The sequence below is a fragment of the Macrobrachium nipponense genome, chromosome 44 (genome assembly GCF_015104395.2).
Source record: "Macrobrachium nipponense isolate FS-2020 chromosome 44, ASM1510439v2, whole genome shotgun sequence".
NCBI lineage: Eukaryota > Metazoa > Arthropoda > Malacostraca > Decapoda > Palaemonidae > Macrobrachium > Macrobrachium nipponense.
In genome coordinates this window covers 42329631-42344524 of record NC_087221.1, presented here as the reverse complement: position 1 = coordinate 42344524, position 14894 = coordinate 42329631, and the positions used below count along the sequence as shown (strand labels likewise).

Genomic DNA, 14894 nt, shown 5'->3' with positions numbered 1-14894 from the left:
CGCGCAAGCCTGCTTAAACGCCAACCCCCCCCCCAAAAAAAAAAAAAAAAACAACAAAAAAAAAAAAAAAAAAAAAAAAAAAAAAAAGTTCCAACGATTCAGTTACAGATTTAGGAACATCGTTAAACAATTTGGTCACAACGGAAATATTCATTCTGGGAAAACTCTTAAGCCTTTAATTAAGTAAGTTAGCTAAACTATTCAATATATGACTATTTCTAACTGATAAATCTGAAAGAAGAGCGAAATATTATTCGTAGAAGGAACAGATTATTTCAATGAGTGTACAGTGATACAGGGACGGTATAGAAGGCTCTGCTGTAGCCAATTTCAGCAATTTAGGTCAAGCAATACCTTTCTTTCATGCGTCGATTTGCAAATTTTAACAATACAGCTTCGCGTGCTTGTCATGAACTATTCAAAGAGGTTCGATCATAGAATATGCGCTACATTACCGTGCATATTTCATTCTACGCTAGCTGCTCTGTTTAGTAGTTTGATTCACACACACACATATATATATGTATATGTGTGTGTGTCGTACATTATACATAAACATGCATTGCGTGAAGAGACGATAAAGTGCGTGAAAATTATTTTTATTCTTATTTCCTAAAAACGCAAGAAAAGTTTTCAAGGAAATAATATAAGGTATTACTTTGTAACAGTTAAACGGAGAAAGTATTATTACATATCAGATACTTAAAAGATAACCGTGTTTCATAATCATACCGATCATATCCTACGACTTTTTAATTGCCAAAGAAGGTTAATTTCTTTATTCTCATTTTTAGTCTTTTAAAAGAGCGAAAAAATACATAATTTGACAAGTTCTCCCAAGGTGAATAATATATATATATATATATATATATATATATTATATATATATATATATATATATATATATATATATATATATATATGTGTGTGTGTGTGTGTGTGTGTATATCTATCTATCTATATATATAATATATATAATTATATAATGTAATGTATAGTATGTATTATAATTATATATAATTATAATGTAATGTATGTATGTAATAGTATGTATGTATGTATGTATTGTATGTATGTATGTATGATGTATGTATGTATGTATAAGTTTTTTATGTATAAGATATATATATATATATAGTATATATATATATATAATAAAGTATCAAAGCAAATTTTTCATTTTTATTATCTTTTGAATTATCTTACCTATCCATACCCGTAAGTCGAAGAGCAATAATCAAGCTTCCAAAAGTGAATTTTTAAGCATTGACAAGCCTAGTTCGAAAAAGTCAGTGCGTCTAATATGTCAACAGCCAGATTAATTTATTGCTGACGGTGTTCTTTAGTCTATGGAATGAATTGCTGGGCTCTGACTCATTTGGTTGAAGGATATTGATAACGATACACTTATGGAATTGCATATAAGGTGTGTGTTTCTGTTTGTATTTAGTATACCTATAGGATATATCCGATTGAGCCAAAGATATTGAGATGTATATCTCGGCATTCTATTCATGAAGTGAATACAAGGGAAAGCTCCCCAAAATCTACGTGAAACACGACCCAAGGAAATGACAGTTCCAAATACATTCGGAAATAGTCACCTCTAGAGATAACGACTTTAGATTTTCGTTAATATATGAGATTATTCCGCAATGAACCTGCGCACTGCACAATTCAGATATTTTCGTTTAATGTGGAATCGATCAGTTAATCTAAATGGGTCTAAGTTTGCTTGAATAACAAGGTGGGAATAAAATCTAACTTTATAGTCATCATTCTTTGTGATTCAAGAAAGCATGTCATTTTAAGCATACGTTCGACGTCACACCAGAGACAATGTATGAAAATATTCCATTTGAATCTCGCATAGTCAATGCTCTGGAGGTACTGCGCACGAGAAATTCCTCATAATTCTTTGGCAGTCCTGTTTTTCGTTAAACTTCTCCGAAATCGTTCTTTAAAACCCTGCTGAAATATTCTATCAGGGAGAATCCAGATTAAAACTGAAAGAGTCTTCCCAAGGCCGTCTTAAGAATAGACTTTCTGGCACAGAATATTCTGATGTTTAGACTCTGCCAAAAAAGAAAGAAAAAATGCAAAAAAAGAAAAAGGTTACCGATTCTCGCAGTATCATTCGATGACTACAGGGTCTGATGGTAATGGGCTACAACGAGTCGAAATAAGTTGATGGAGTGATGGTAATTTCAATGTATTTCATCGGTCGTGACGTAAGCTTGCAAAATTGCACATTGAAAATACATTCAAAAGATATATGTGTTGTTTTTTGCAACAATTTGCCAAAATGGCGTGCCAGGTATTTATCTAAACCTCTTCAACACTTTCAAAATGGATTAAATAACCTCGCCACTAAAAAGATAATTAGACACATGCATCTGTATTTACAAAAGTTCGACCTGTAGTATGTATTAACAGTGTTTACGGAATCCAGTCTCTTGGCCTAACTAATTTGTGGGTTTCGAAGCAATTAGTCTGCGTCTCTCTCTCTCTCTCTCTCTCTCTCTCTCTCTCTCTTCTTTTCCTTCGTCCTTGTCCTCATACTGGTACTAACTTGAAATAATTAGCAGTCTTCAATAAAGATTCATTAAATTTTGCTTCTTTTTATGATGTACAGTAATTAACACCCTCTCTCTCTCTCTCGTTCGTCTCAAGATATGTTGACAATCAGCAGCAAAATCTTAAGTTATACGTCTCTTATACTTATCACAATCAGCAGTAAAATCTAAACTTAAGAGAGATTCGTCTCATATACTCACCTACCTAACTACATACATACATACATACATACCTAAGTGTATCAGCTTTTGCTTCACAAATCAACACCACCAAAATGACACGTGTACACAGTACGGAAGTCCTTCACTTTCCAGTAACTTGCAAATCCTGACGGCGCAGGATACTGATATGTCAATTGTGAATCTTGCACGAACGCTCAAAAGCAAGGGCACTGTCGAGTCCGGAGAGAGAGAGAGAGAGAGAGAGAGAGAGAGAGAGAGAGAGAGAGAGAGAGAGAACAACGACCTCTTAAAATTAAGAGATAGAACCTAATAGATTCGGTCGGCTTTGTGAACAATCTCTGACAAATCAGATGATTAGGTGACTGTTACCTATGTTAAGATTGGGGGAGATTAGAGAAAGAGAAAGAAAGAAAGAGAGAGAGAGAGAGAGAGAGAGAGAGAGAGAGAGAGAGAGAGAAGGGAGGGTGGAGCTCCAAGCACAAGACACCCTTAGACCTAATTCAATATGCGGTCTAAACCACCTCTGAGAAATCAGATGAATGATTAAAATCGATACTGCCTGCCTGGTACTACTTAGAAGATTGAAAAAAGAATCGAGAGAGAGAGAGAGAGAGAGAGAGAGAGAGAGAGAGACAGAGACAGAAGAGAGAGAGAGAGGGGGTGGGAGGGCTGGTGAGCGTGGGGTGGAGAATGATGGTCAAAAATGAGGTACCCAATCATGGTCCCAAGCCTTTGAAAATGGGAAAGTAATATCTTCGGCTCTGGCCCTTGTCATAGTTTGGCAGGACTAACATCGGGTCACTGGGTCACTGAGACCTGTGAGTTACCAGGAGGAAAGAAATTGACAGCGGGTGGGAGGAAATGTTTAGTGTATCTGCAATGCATTCAAATTATATACCATTTTCCTTTATGGTTGACTGAATGATTTATACCATATGGCACCGCAGAATAGATAACCATCTTCATTCTTATACGCATAATATTCTTCGGTTTTCAGACAGAGAATTTGACATTTCTATTCAACTTGTTTTCAAAATTTAAAAAAATAATAATTTTAGCTTTCTCTGTGTTCTGTAATATCAAGTGGATCATATCTCTGAAGTAAGAGTATCATTTTTTGTGTTTTTAAGTGTGTTTGTACATGACGTAAAGTCATAAATCTCTTACTTAGCTACGTGGCAGAACACAAGACATCAAATCTCATATTCTGACATTTTTCAATATTTGATCATGGCTGAGTGTCAAACACTCAAAACTTTCGGGAATTTTAAAGTTTCGATGTTTTCCTTAAAGGGCAGGACGCTACTTATTCGTGCTAGACTTTTTAATTGCTAAAACATAACCTATTGATTATTATTATTGTTTTTTTTTTTTTTTTGCTCTATCACAGTCCTCCAGTTCGACTGGGTGGTATTTATAGTGTGGGGTTCCGGGTTGCATCCTGCCTCCTTAGGAGTCCATCACTTTTCTTATTATGTGCGCCGTTTCTAGGATCACACTCTTCTGCATGAGTCCTGGAGCTACTTCAGCTTCTAGTTTTTCTAGATTCCTTTTCAGGGATCTTGGGATCGTGCCTAGTGCTCTTATGATTATGGGTACAATTTCCACTGGCATATCCCATATCCTTCTTATTTCTATTTTCAGATCTTGATACATATCCATTTTTTTCCCTCTCTTTCTCTTCAACTCTGGTGTCCCAATGAGTGATACTTTCTTCTTGACTTTGTCAATCAACGTCACGTCTGGTCTATTTGCACGTATCACCCTATCTGTTCTGATACCATAGTCCCCAATAGGATCTTTGCCTGATCGTTTTCTATCACTCCCTCAGGTTGGTGTCGTACCACTTATTTACTGCAAGGTTTAGCTGATGTTTCTTGCACAGGCTCCAGTGGAGGGCTTTTGCTACTGAATCATGACCCTCTTTGTACTGGTTCTGTGAAAGTGCCGGGCATTCGCTTGCTATGTGGTTTATGGTTTCATTTTTCGTATTGCACTTCCTACATATGGGAGAGATGTTATTTCCGTCTATCGTTCTTTGAACATATCTGGTTCTTAGGGCCTGATCTTGTGCCGCTGTTTATCATTCCTTCAGTTTCCTTCTTTAGCTCTCCCCTCTGTAGCCATTGCCATGTGTCATCTATAATGATTATTATGATTATGATTATGATTATGATTTATGATTATGATTATGATTATGATTATGATTATTATTATTATTATTATTATTATTATTATTATTATTATTACTGAAAAAATCTCATAATAAGCATGAGTCACTAAAATGGTAAAGAAATCCATAATGATGTACGTTTTTGTATATTTATTATTATTATTATTATTATTATTATTATTATTATTATTATTATTATTGGGGGGGGATTATTTTTTTTTTTTTTTTTTTTTTTTTTTTTTTTTTTTTTTGGGGGGGGGCTATCACAGTCCTCCAATTCGACTGGGTGGTATTCATAGTGTGGGGTTCCGGGTTGCATCCTGCCTCCTTAGGAGTCCATTACTTTTCTTACTATGTGGGCTGTTTCTATTTCATTATTATTATTATTATTATTATTATTATTATTATTATTATTATTATTATTATTATTATTATTATTATTATTATTATTATTATTAATCTGAAATCATCTCAGCTAAAATTTTCGGATTAAACCGACCATATGCCAACACGTGGTCATACTTAGCAACACAGTCCAGCAGACTATTCCAGACCCCAGGTAACTAACTCCTGGAACAAAGGGAATTCATTCCAGAGACGAAGTCGAGATATATTCTTTAATACCACATTCCTAATCGGACCCTGAACATTTGCTGGTACTGGAAGCCTTTTTACATAAAAGAAAGCTAGCAGCCGCCTGGGATAGGCAATCCACCTCGGGTGGTTTTAAAAAAGACTCCCCAGGTAGGACGAAGTCAGAAGGGTGGTAGAAGTAAATATTGAAACGGTTGCTGATGGCATGGACTTCAAAATCATAGCTCTCTCTCTCTCTCTCTCTCTCTCTCTCTCTCTCTCTCTCTCTCTCTCTCTCTCTCTCTCTCTATCGTATACATATATATGTATATATATATATATATATATATATATATATATATATATATATATATATATATATTTATACACACATATATATAATACATATACATATATATATATATATATATATCATATATAAATATATATATATATATATATATATATATATATATATATATATCTATATATATATATATATATATATATGCATAATATAAAGGTACAAAACTGTATAATACGACATCTAAGTTTTGTAAGTCTGAGATTCTGTCAGCCTTAATTGTAAGAGGAAAAGAAAAAAAAAAGACGCAAGAATCGTAAATCAAATACGCGCAATACGTATACGCAAGCTCATAAAAAAAATGTGAACTCAGTAACCGCTTATTACCGATTTGTACCGGCAAGTCATTTCTCCTCAAATATTTAGAGAGAGAGAGAGAGAGAGAGAGAGAGAGAGAGAGAGAGAGAGAGAGAGAGAGAGACGTAACGGAACGTGGAGGCTACGTAAGTAATTTTTCATGAATCTGAGACGTTTCGCCGATGACCAGCGATTACCGTCATGCAAAGTCTGTATTTGTTTTATTTTCTCATCCTGTTCCTGCAACTGATTTTCATAAATTTTATTGTCCATTTACCTGAAACCTCATTGTTATCAGTCCCGGAATACATTTTTTTATTATCATTATTATCCGGTTTCTTCTACTGATTTGATGTGTGTATCATAATCCTACCATATCCCATAACTTGAAAATCATCTATCACCATTCATCAAAGTAAAACACATTCTATTTCTACCCTAATCAAGCCACACACAACATGCGCACCTTTCAAAGTTTGCCAGTATAAGATATCATATCTGTCACGTCAATCTGACTAGCTGACAAAATTCAGTCAATGTGATAAAGGAGGAATCCCAGACCCAAAATGAATCAGGAATCGAGGACACGTGGAATTAGGAATCACCTGACAATTCTTAAATGTCAGGTTATATATTCTTGTGACGTCCACATTGACTCCTGCTTATTATTATTATTATTATTATTATTATTATTATTATTATTATTATTATTATTATTATTATTATTATTATTATTATTATTATGAACATTTAAATCACACGAATCTCTAAAATGAAGAAAATCTATACCAAAGTTAAGAGTAAATATATACACATAAAAGTAAGTGTTTATTCTTACATAGTGTATCTGCTATTATTATTATTATTATTATTATTATTATTATTATTATTATTATTATTATTATTATTATTATTATTATTATTATTATTATTATTGTTTTTTTTTTTTGCTCTATCACAGTCCTCCAATTCGACTGGGTGGTATTTATAGTGTGGGGTTCCGGGTTTGCATCCTGCCTCCTTAGGAGTCCATCACTTTTCTTACTATGTGCGCCGTTTCTAGGATCACACTCTTCTGCATGAGTCCTGGAGCTACTTCAGCCTCTAGTTTTTCCAGATTCCTTTTCATGGATCTTGGGATCGTGCCTAGTGCTCCTATGATTATGGGTACAATTTCCACTGGCATATCCCATATCCTTCTTATTTCTATTTTCAGATCTTGATACTTATCCCATTTTTTTTTTTTTTCCCTCTCTTTCTCTTCAACTCTGGTGTCCCAATGAGTGATACTTTCTTCTTGACTTTATCAATCAACGTCACGTCTGGTCTATTTGCACGTATCACCCTATCTGTTCTGATACCATAGTCCCAGAGGATCTTTGCCTGATCGTTTTCTATCACTCCCTCAGGTTGGTGCTCATACCACTTATTACTGCAAGGTAGCTGATGTTTCTTGCACAGGCTCCAGTGGAGGGCTTTTGCCACTGAATCATGCCTCTTTTTGTACTGGTTCTGTGAAAGTGCCGGGCATTCGCTTGCTATGTGATTTATGGTTTCATTTTTCGTATTGCACTTCCTACATATGGGAGAGATGTTATTTCCGTCTCTCGTTCTTTGAACATTTTTGGTTCTTAGGGCCTGATCTTGTGCCGCTGTTATCATTCCTTCAGTTTCCTTCTTTAGCTCTCCCCTCTGTAGCCATTGCCACGTGTCATCGCTGCTAGTTCTTTAGTCTGTCTCATGTATTGTCCGTGCATTGGTTTGTTGTGCCAGTCCTCTGTTCTGTTTGTCATTCTTTTGTCTGTATATTTCTGGGTCTTCGTCTACTTTTATTAGTCCTTCTACCCATGCACTCTTTAGCCACTCGTCTTCACTGGTTTTCAGATATTGCCCCAGTGCTCTGTTTTCGATGTTGGCGCAGTCCTCTATACTTAGTAGTCCTCTCCCTCCTTCCTTTCGTGTTATATATAGGCTGTCCGTATTTGCTCTTGGGTGTAGTGCTTTGTGTATTGTCATATGTTTCCTGGTTTTCTGATTTATGCTGCGGAGTTCTGCCTTCGTCCATTCCACTATTCCTGCGCTGAATCTGATTACTGGCACTGCCCATGGTGTTTATTTTGGTTTTTATCATATTTCGAAAAAGGGGCGTTGAGTTTGACTTGAGTATCGCCTTGAGTCTCTGCATATATTCTTTCCTGATCGTGTCCTTCATCTCTTGGTGTTTTATATCCCTCCTTTCATTATTCCCAGGTATTTGTATCTGTCTCATCTATGTGTTTGATGTTGCTCCCATCTGGTAGCTTTATCCTTTCAGTTCTCGTTACTTTGCCTTTTTGTATGTTGACTAAGGCGCAATTTTTCTATTCCAAACTCCATCCTGATGTACCCCAGATACAATCCTTACAGTCTGGATTAGGGTATCTATTTCCTTGATGCTCTTACCATACAGCTTGATGTCGTCCATGAACATCAGATGGTTGATTTTGTTGCCTCTTTTCTTGAGTTGGTACCCGGCATCCATCTTCTGTAGTACTTTAGTCATGGGAATCATGGCTACCACGAAGAGTAGTGGGGACAGTGAGTCGCCCTGGAAGATCCCTCTCCTGATATTAACCTCTGCTAGTCTTATTCCAGAGCTTGTAAGTATTGTATTCCAGTTGCGCATTGTATTTTTGAGGAAGCTGATGGTGTTATCCTCTCCCCCATATATCTTCAGGCATTCTATTAGCCATGTGTGTGGTATCATGTCGAAGGCTTTCTTATAGTCTATCCATGCCATGCTTAGTTTGGTGTTCCTTCTCCTACTGTTCTTCATTACCATTTTGTCTATCAGGAGCTGGTCTTTTGTACCCCTACACTTCCTTCTGCAGCCTTTCTGTTGGTGGGGGATGGTGTTTGTCTCCTCTAGGTAGTTGTAAAGTCTTTCACTGATGATACCTGTTAGTAACTTCCACATTATTGGTAGGTAGGTGATAGGTCTGTAGTTACTGGCTATATTTCCCTCACTCTTGTTTTTTTGTACTAAGGATGTTCTTCCTGTGGTCATCCATTTGGGTGCATGGTGATTTGAGATACAATGCTGGAGTTGTTCTGCTATTCGTGGGTATAGGTCCTTGAAGTTTTTGAGCCAGTATCCATGGATTTCATCGGGACCTGGAGCTTTCCAGTTTGGCATTTTCTTTAGTTGGTGTCTGACTGTGTCTGTCGTGATCTCTGTGAATCTTTGTTTTATTCTCCCTGTTTCTTCTTCCTCGATATCCTGGAGCCATGTTGCATGTTTGTTGTGTGATACCGGATTGCTCCAGATGTTTTCCCAGTCTCTCTTACTTGATTCATCTTCTGGAATTTCTTGGTGGTTGTCTTCCCCTCTTACTATGCGATTCAGGGCCTCTGTAACACGTTTTTTTCGCAATAACTTTTTATCTATGCATTTCATAAATATAACGCTTATTCAGAATACACATTACACCTACACATTAATTTTGACTGTGTTCTGCATTACGTAGGTTGAATAAATTTGGTACTTATAATGTAAAAGTGACTTTTTTTGAAGACGGGCCAACTTACTCAGGGAAAAGGTTTCGAACGCACTCGTTACGTAACTTATGACAGCATTTCTACCCTCTTTCTCGACGGATGATTGGCTATACGTAACGAAGGCTAGACCTCTGGCAACAATGACATACATTTTTAAATACAAGCAAAGCAGTACACCTTTATGAACTCTGAAACCTGTCCACTGATAATTGTCATAATGAACAAACCAACAAAATATGTTAATATATACAAAAACACTTCGATTATTAGTCTAACTCCCAAAATAAGTGTCCTAAGAAATTACAGTCTACTTTATAGGTCACAATCAGATTGACAAGATGTAGGGAATAGTTGGTAATTTTAAAAAACATAGTAGACAAGCTTGATTTGATAACCCAATGTCAAGCCATTTTTATTTATTGGCTATCTACCTATTTACTGACAAAAAAAGCCGGTACCGTATTTTGGCTTTAAACCTTCACCAATAATTATTGTCAGAATGATGACTTCATGAGGCTCCACCCACTTTGTCCTCGTTATAATTCAGGATAACACTGAAGGCTATCATGGGCATTATTGGATTAGAAAATTTAACTTCTGGCTATAAAAACTCATTTCTCGAGTAGTTGTAAGAAGTGCTAAATGATCCTGAAGGATCCCAGCAGTTGGCCTAAACGTTTAATTCATGTATATTACTGCTTTTACTACAGTAGTATAACTACCCCACCCACATCTATGTATCCTTCCGCCATTCATAAAGTCTTTATATCCAACACGGTCGTACGGCATAAAGAAGAAGAAAAAAAAAAATTATATATCGGATGATCCGTTGGTCTGCTGGAGATTTTAGCACATATAAGCTTGTATTTACTTTGGATAAAAATCTTATTTTAACAAAAATAGTTATATAAAGACTGTTTATATACAATCTCTCTCTTTCTCTCTCTCTTGGTGGCATAGCGAATAGTTAATTGAAATGTTCAAAATCCTGAATGACATTACAAGGATTATAATCCCGTTACGCTAAATACAAATCAGACCATAAACACTGGATTTAAACTAGAAACTGAATAATTACCTATTCAGGCTATAGTAAGTATGGCCACGGGCTTTCTCTTGACTGTATAATGTTGCAAGTCGTAAGACAAATGCAGTTTTGCAACCACGGGGACAATTCCAAATCCTGTTAGCCATTCTTGACTGCTATGGGTTTCAGAGCCGATGGAACAAGGTGAAGGAGTTTCAGTCTGGTGGATGGGCGGGGCAACATTTCGTAAAACGATGTTTACCTTACTTACGTAATGAATGTTTTCGACTCTTGGCTCGTAATCATTGGCCATGGCGTCGGCTAGATAATTTTTACTCTATAAAAATTAAAACTATCGGGTTTAGGTTGTTGATAATGCTGACAAAATTTGTGTGGTTGTAAAATATACATACGTCAACTTTCAGCTACATCCGATGCTTTGATAAGGAGCAAAGTCCAAAAAACCGTGTTACAGAGGCCCTGAATCTCATAGTAGTTGGCTGTATAGTCTTTTATGGTTGGTTCCGAATAGTTTGTTCTGTTGGTATCCCTTATTCCTGTTCATGTTCCGTTGGATCTTATGTGCTTTTGCCTTAAGCCTCTGTTTTACATCTTCTATTGTGTTGCTTAGTCCCGCTCTTGTACTTTGTACTTTCTGTACTTTGTATTATTATTATTATTATTATTATTATTATTATTATTATTATTATTATTATTATTATTATTATTTTATTATTATTATTATTTATTATTATTATTATTATTTATTATTATTATTAATTATTATTAATTATTATTATTATTATTATTATTTATTATTATTATTATTATTATTATTATTATTATTAATTATTAATTTATTAATTATTAATTATTAATTATTAAGTTATTAATTTAATTTAATTAATTAATTTAATTAATTAATTATTTAATTAATTAAATTCTATTATTATTATTGATTTTTTTATTATTATTATTATTATTTCTTTTTATTATTATTTTTTTTTTTTTTTTTTTTTTTTAAACTCTATCACAGTCCTCCAATTCGACTGGGTGGTATTTATAGTGTGGGGTTCCGGGTTGCATCATGCCTCCTTAGGAGTCCATCACTTTTCTTACTGTGTGTGTCGTTTCTAGGATCACACTCTTCTGCATGAGTCCTGGAGCTACTTCAGCCTCTAGTTTTTCTAGATTCCTTTTCAGGGATCTTGGGATCGCGCCTAGTGCTCCTATGATTATGGGTACGATTTCCACTGGCATATCCCATATCCTTCTTATTTATATTTTCAGATCTTGATACTTATCCATTTATTCCCCTCTCTTTCTCTTCAACTCTGGTGTCCCATGGTATTGCGACATCAATGAGTGATACTTTCCTCTTGACTTTGTCAATCAACGTCACGTTGGTCTGTTTGCACGTATCACCCTATTATTATTATTATTATTATTATTATTAGAATTATTTATTATTATTATTATTAAATTATTATTATTATTATTATTATTATTATTATTATTATTATTATTATTATTATTATTATTATTATTTAGGAGATATATGTACCCAAAGTAATATACATCGAGATGACTAACTCTTCTGAAACTTAAAAATTTGCCATTTTGGACTTATTGAAATTTATAACACTGCGTTTTCGTGAACAATTTAATCGTCAAGACAAGAAATTTTTCGATGAATTTCTCAAATAAATAATAATGAAAATAATTAGCTTCCTTTTTTATAGTCATCATTTTCCAAAGAAAACTAATATTTAGAAAGTAGTTAAAACTTTTTAGGGGCCACTAATTACTGTAATCTTTAAAACTGAAAAGCATGAAAGATTTCATCGTCAACCCTGTCAGGTTCTCAAACTTCTCTTCAAATTCTAAGAAAATATTTATATAAAAACTATAAAGAGGGTTCTGAATCTCTTTAAATTCGTAAGAAAATCATTTAAAAGATGGCAAGAATAGTTACTATGTAAGGAGGGTTTTGACAGCTACTACTACAGCTGCTGTCACATGAATGACTCATTCATGGTTTTCCATTTAAATAAAATACTCTGATTACTCAGGCTTTTGACAGCTACTACTACTACTACCACCATCAATAAAGTTGCTGTCACATGAACGACTGAAAATCGTTCTGTTTTGACCTTCAACAAAATACCCTGTGATTCCTCACCTGCCATTGCGGCGTCTCTCTTGTCCTTCTCCGGCGTCGCCAAAGTTGTGGCCATGAGTTTCAGACTCGATTGGGCCCTGTGGTCATCAAGTTCGTTGTCGTCAGTGAGCACCAGAGACACGCTAGCAGAGCTGCCCTGCGCCAGGACTATGAGCCTCGGCCGCCATATCGCGTTATTCAGTGGAATGGGATAGTCTGAATCAGTCCTCAGATTGGCGAACTGGAGCCGCCTGTCTTCCCATTCCATAAATGTGTTTAACAACAGTAATAGCGGCTCCGTCGACACCACTCGAGTCACCTCGATCGTGACTGTTATAGCAGCCGGTGGCTTCGGTGGGGGCGCCATTTTGAGATACCCCTTTGGTATCCGAATGGGATCGCATTTCTCTTCGTCGTAACCATCAGGGCAATGCGGGTATCCGTCGCAGCGGGACGTCTTCAGGACGCAAGCGCCGTTGCGACAGGCACTCTGTTCCATGTCGCAAGCGCTGAGGGAGGCTTCCACTTCAGATTCTTCGGTGTTCCCACAGGTTCCCGCCGTAAGCTTCCAGACCCGGTTGCCTATGGGATCAACTGAAGAAGTAGAAGCCAGTACATTGTTGCTCGCGATGTCGAGCATTTCCCAAACGTTCGTGGCATAATTCTTCTTGATGTCGTAGCGCTCGACGCCCTTGAAATACGGCCTGGAACTGAAATCGGGCGCAGCCACGAATGCCAAGTCCAGGGCCGGAAGGGGGCATAGCCCCCTCAGAATATAAAGCCGCCTGACGCCTTCCCTGACCTGACAACCACCACATAAGAGTGAGGTGCAGGGGACCACTTCCCTGACCACTTCCGTCTGGTATTTTGTTAACACGAAGCACCTGTCGTCCTCGGCACCTAACCAGACAGTTCTATCACCACTGGAACAGCTACTGTACTTCACAGCATCGTTAGATAACGCCTCCCTGTCGCTCTGTTTCTTTGGGCGGAGAAGACCCATGTTCATCCTCAGACACAGATCGGCGTTTTCGGCATATTTCATGGGCTCGGGAAACAGAACGTAATCAAACACCTTCTTCCTGCAAGGTTCTTCCACGTCCACGGAGCTCGTGATGATATTAGATCCAGACGGCGCCCACGGAGGGGGGTCAGTCATAGCCAGAGCTTCCGCATCTTTACAATCGTTCAGCTTCTTATAATCTCTGTCCATCAGGGTCTTGTTCCAGACTTTGGGGTTGGCCAGCTCCCCGGCGAAGGACCCGACTATCCTGTTGTAGTCCCTCTGCGATCTGAGCGTCTCCCAACTTGCCTCCGACGGAGACGTCAAGACGAAAGTCGTGGGAGACACGTCGGGCCACTTGATGCTACCTCCGAGGATTACGAGGGCTTTCCCTGACAAGTAATTCGTCAGTGGGGTGACCTGGAGCAGTCGGGTTCCGTCGAAGACGACGGATACGCCGCCCTGGCTGACGGAAAGACAAGCGTGGTACCATGTGAGGGGCATTATCCTAGCTGCTGCCACCCACACAGAGCGCCCTTGTTTCAAGATCACGCCCCTTGGGACAAGTCCTGCGGAGGAAGAGGACGGTTGTTATTGAAATGTCATGATAAAGGTTTCCCCTCTTTTACTATGATTGGATAGAAAAAGCAGCATTGCATAATTTATCAAAACAAACAACAAAAAATGGCTGAAAGTACTTAAATCATCAATAAAGTTCATCAATGGTTAAATTTGATCCAGTTTTCACAATAAACTGTCCTTAAAATCATATAATTTGTAGATTATCAAAAATTCAAAACTATAGTTCTGTTAATGCAGAAAAGGCGAATTTAGACAAGTCATAATATCTAAGCAGGTTAGATTCTGTTGCTACAGAAATTAATTGCTGTTCAATCATCTGACTGGCATCTGACTTGTAATATAAATGCAATTAAATCGCAGAAGTTCTTAACAGAAGGTTTTATAAAGATTATTATAAACAAAAATCTGTCTAGATGTA

The 14894-nt window shown here is 36.7% G+C and overlaps 1 protein-coding gene across 1 annotated transcript in view; it reads right to left on the bottom strand.

Annotated features, from left to right (window-relative positions):
* The window catches only part of LOC135204238 (uncharacterized), a 28194-nt gene that overhangs the window by 12930 nt on the left and 370 nt on the right, over window positions 1-14894 (bottom strand). The window contains exon 2 of the mRNA XM_064234348.1: window positions 12913-14463. Coding sequence (XP_064090418.1) covers window positions 12913-14398 — 1486 coding nt within the window. The 5' untranslated portion in view covers window positions 14399-14463. The remainder of the gene's footprint in view (window positions 1-12912; window positions 14464-14894) is intronic.